The following is a 4,490-nucleotide window of genomic DNA, read 5'->3' on the forward strand; positions in this document are numbered from 1 at the left end:
TATTGGAGCAGCCGTTCCCCTTCCTCCCCTTCCTCAGCTCATCCAGTAGTCCAGCAGCTGTTGACTCAGGGTCACTGCCGAGCTGGAGGGAGGGGGGAGGGGAGATTTGTTATTGTTATTATTGATTTTCTGCCATTAAAGTCTGAAATATGAAAACTAGCATCAGACACCGTACTACTGCGTGTTAAAGAATTAAAACCAGTTCAGACTGGTCCCTTTTATTCACCAATTGTGTTGATCATGGGCTGGAGTGGCGACAGGAAGCAATTCTTTTTCTACCAGTTATCTCGCTCTGCAGTTCCCAGCCTTTTTTTCTCAAGGACTGGCCGACCATATTTTGAAAACAAAACATGTTTTAGACATTATTGTGTTAGTACTGGAGTCTTGAAGACATAATATTTTGGAATACTGCTTATCAGTTATCTTGAAATGGAAAAAGAAAATAGAAATGACATTCTTTTTGAATGAAGTACGTTAGCAAAAAAGAAGTACATTTCCCACTGTGGCCCGTTAGCAAATGACTTCTGGACTGGTACTCGTCCGTGGACTGGGGGTTGATTGTTTTTGGGCCGCGGCACATATTCTTCATTAGAAAGACTCCATGGCACACCACCAAATAAAATATAATAAAATGTTGTAATAACCTCCTAGGTTAAATATTTCACTAAAATCTCGCCTGTTTAGTTGAAGACAACACTGATATACCCGCAGGAATTGAAGAAAGACACTCACAAAGATCTTCTTCAGAGAACAGCTCTGATTCTCTTTTTTCAGTTTTCACAGCCATTTGCTGCCACCTAGCATTAAGTATTTAATTGTTCTGCCTCCCACACATTGACAAACGGAGAAAAAGTATTTGCAAGATATAAATGTTTTTTTCAGACCAATTAAGTGACATTGGGTAATGTTCCGCGGCACACCTAATGATCTGTCACGGCACACACAGTGGTTGGGAATCACTCAGTTGATAATGCATATGTAACACAGCGTCTCATACATGTTCATCTTGGATGTGGTTTTTCTGATTATTTTTTTCTTTGAATCATTCAAAAGGTTTCCTTTTTTGTTTTGAAGTTTGAAGTTTTGGACTTTTTTAACTGTTGTTTCTGACTTTTGCAGAAGACCCACAGGTAGAAGAGAGGCCGACTGATTCCAACAGGGCTCTCCGACCAATGCCACTGTGACCTTGTTGTGTCCATCACTCTTAGTCATCTGCAGGTGTTCAAGCCCTGATTCTGATTCTGACCTGAAGGAGATCTTTGAGTCTGGACGGTGGAGCGGGGGAGAGTGTGTGCTTCCTGTTTTCATCAGCTGACCTCCACTCCACACAGAAAGGTTGTGTTGTGGTTGTCAGGACATCAGCAGTGCACATGTTACAGACCGGGGCCTCTCTTGACTTTGCTGCAAGTGTGTCTCTTGTCTCCCTCTCACATACACATGCACAGAGGTGTGTGCGTACAGGGACACACACACACACACACACACACACACACACACACACACACCATGCTGGCAGCCGCCCTATTCGTCAGTGTCTCCCTCATTCTGCCTCCCTTCTGCCTGCAGATTGGAGGAACGAGGGAGCGGGGGAGGGCCAAGTGAGAGGAGAGTTGCGAGGCAAAACGGCTGGTCACATGAGCAGAGATCTGTTTACAAACCCAAGGCAAGAGCAAGGGGAGGAAGGGACGGGAACGGCAAACTGCAGGCTCTCTCTGAGCACCATTATGGACTGAAAGAGGAAGAGGGGGAAGCCTGCCACGACAAAGACAGCTGGAGGTGGGACAGACACACAGACACACTTGTGCACACACAACGCCTTTGTCTCTGATTTTTTTTTTCTTTCTCCCCCTCAACTGAAGGAGCAGATGGTTGGAGGAAGAGTAGGACTCCCTCCCCTCCACACATTCACAAACATACACTCGTGCACTTGCTGACACACAAACACACACTCACCAGGGACACACCGAACCCAACCAGGGGGTTGTTGACGACCGCGCAGAGCTGTCCTGACTTTGTTTGGTCTTTGAAGGAAGTGAATCTCAGCCTGTGACTGTGAAGGAGGAGGACCAACCACTGCAAGATCTGAGGAGTGGAGGAGGAGACAACAGAGGACAGGAGTGGGGGATGAGACTGGTGAAAATCCTGGGTTACAAAAAGCAGCTTTAGGCAGAAGACAAAACACAGACTAATGCCTGATGATTAGCCTCGGTGGAAGAGGACGGTCATTTTGAATGGTGGACGTCATTGAGCTGAGTGAGAGGAAGAACCTGACGAGACAAAGTGAAGTCACAGAGGCCTCTGCTCTGCTGGATATGTAAGTATTTCCTGATACCAAAGCAGCCTGGCTTGTTTATGACATTGTAACAGAGTGAGATTCAGCTCCGCACAAGAACAATCTGCCGAAAAACACACGGCATGAGGCATGAGACGCACGGTCAGTCCTTGTCAACAACATTTCTTTGTCTTCCCCTCTCTCTCTCTCTCTCTCTCTCTCTCCTTCTCCCTCTCTCTCTTCTGTGATGACATCATTCTGGTCGGGATCCAGGAGCACATGAGGTCTCGGTGCTGGTCCAAACACCAGTCCTAACATCTCCCAATCATTGCTGCAGAGTGATTGATCCAGATTTGAAAATCGATCGGCAGCACGGAGCTCATCTGACAACGCTGCAGCTTCCAGGAAGTTGTGGAATCTGAGCAAACTGAAACCAGCACGGTTGTTGTTTGGAGGCGTGAGAAGAGCAGCATAGGAGCAATCCAGGTCGAGGTGAATCAAGGCGCCACACACATTCAGAATCTGGAGCTCTGGCCCTGGAGCTTGGCTGTCATCCAGGCTTCTGCTGACAGGGCCTGAATTTACTGCTGCTGCCCTGGGAGTCAAATTTCATGCAACTATTCCAATGGTGCAACGGTAAGTGAGTGGATTTTTCTGTCATCTGCCAAACAGACAGCAGTCAAGAACACATGTACTTACTTGCACCCTATAAAACTCTGGAGCTCAGTTGTTGACAGCGAGCTAATAGGACACACCTAATGGATGTGCTTCAGAAACGATCAATTACTCAGTACATTTACATGCTCAGCTGATTGGATCTGCTGTTACAACATGGCCGGGCCGTTTGATGTGACGTCACTGCTGGACTTGAACACATGCACAGAAAGAAAGTATTTGTTTACAAATGTAAGTCGGACTTTTCTACCACAGAGACTCACAATCACCCATTCAACCTCTGGTGCTTCTCCTTAAAAGAGATAAAAAAAGAAAAAAAAAAACTATTAGAACTATTACTATAGAACTCATAGTTAGCAGGTTATAGTGTTAAGTCTTTGAGTGATCGCCAAGAATAGAAAAGGTCTATAAAGGTCACAGAGTCCAGTCAAGAACCAAGAGTAAACATGCGCTCTGTTGTTATTCGAAGGCTGATTTGATATACATGCGATGTCATGTCCTAGTTCACCACGTTCAAATTACTAAGTTGGAAAAACATTTTCAAACGCAGTGGGGTGACCTTCAACAGCGAATGGGGTTTATGAGACATGGGAGTCAACTGGGGTTAGTATACAGCTATATCTGTAGCAGGACTGTTGTGGCTAACGTTAGCTCTGGTGTTTCCACCAGAACAGTTGTAGCTAACATAAGCTCAGGTGTCTGTACCTGTATTGTAGTAGCTAACTTAAGCTCAGGCTTTTGTACCAGGATTGTTGTAGTTATTGTTAGCTCTGGTGTCTGTACCAGGACTGTTGTAGCTAATGTTAGCTCTGATGTTTATACCAGTACTGTAGTAGCTAACTTTAGCTCTGGTGTTTGTACCAGGACTGATCAAGCTAACATTAGTCCTGAAGTGTATATCAGTGTGTCATAAAGTGGAGGACTCAACATTTTACACATTATTGTCCTGTACTTAATTAATCTCATCCCAGCCTAAGCAGCTTTATGTCTGAATACACCATCTATGACTTCAGACTTTACTGCTGGCATGTTGACAGCCTGAAGATGACATCACTGCAGGGTTACACTTTGGACTTTTCAGTTATTATCATGCATTGTCTGGTCTCTCACTGGGCTCAGGCTGCACAGTTGTCTTTGTAGTTCTTATAGTAAGAAAACCCATGTACACAGAATAATGACAATAGTTACAGCATTAATATACAACACGTCAGAAACTCGGAGGTAAGTCAGTAGTGTTATTGTTTTTATCTGCGTGGGTCAGTCGGACCGACACGCCGTCAGTGTACTGAGCGAGAGATCGGTGTTTATGTTGTATTTAGGAGTTTGAAATCTGCAACCAAGGTCATATTTGACTGGCAGCTGTGTCAGCTCACACTGGAGATATTCAATTCTCTGACCTTGTGCGGTTTGATTGTTTCTTTCTCGATCGTGCGTCCTGCCACGTTCAGGATGGAGCGTCTCATTAAGCTGCCTGCCCTCCACCCTCTAAACCTCCATAAATCCCCCTAAACTCCAGCCGTGGCAAATTATCCGACCAGCCGTG

General features: G+C 45.3%; 1 protein-coding gene across 3 annotated transcripts in view; it reads left to right on the forward strand.

Annotated features, from left to right (window-relative positions):
• The first annotated feature begins 1,524 nt into the window (after positions 1-1,524).
• Positions 1,525-4,490, forward strand: part of LOC103384011 (RING finger protein 122) — a 9,799-nt gene continuing 6,833 nt past the window's right edge. The window contains exons 1-3 of one of the 3 annotated variants that reach the window (XM_008317373.3): positions 1,525-1,776; positions 1,860-2,314; positions 2,546-2,908. In XM_008317373.3, coding sequence (XP_008315595.1) covers positions 2,884-2,908 — 25 coding nt within the window. In that variant the 5' untranslated portion in view covers positions 1,525-1,776; positions 1,860-2,314; positions 2,546-2,883. Of the gene's footprint in view, positions 2,315-2,545; positions 2,909-4,490 lie in introns of all 3 variants that reach the window. The other 2 variants (XM_008317374.3, XM_017035187.2) reach the window with 2 other exon arrangements.

This window comes from Cynoglossus semilaevis, chromosome 9 (genome assembly GCF_000523025.1).
Source record: "Cynoglossus semilaevis isolate Cse_v1.0 chromosome 9, Cse_v1.0, whole genome shotgun sequence".
Taxonomy (NCBI): domain Eukaryota; kingdom Metazoa; phylum Chordata; class Actinopteri; order Pleuronectiformes; family Cynoglossidae; genus Cynoglossus; species Cynoglossus semilaevis.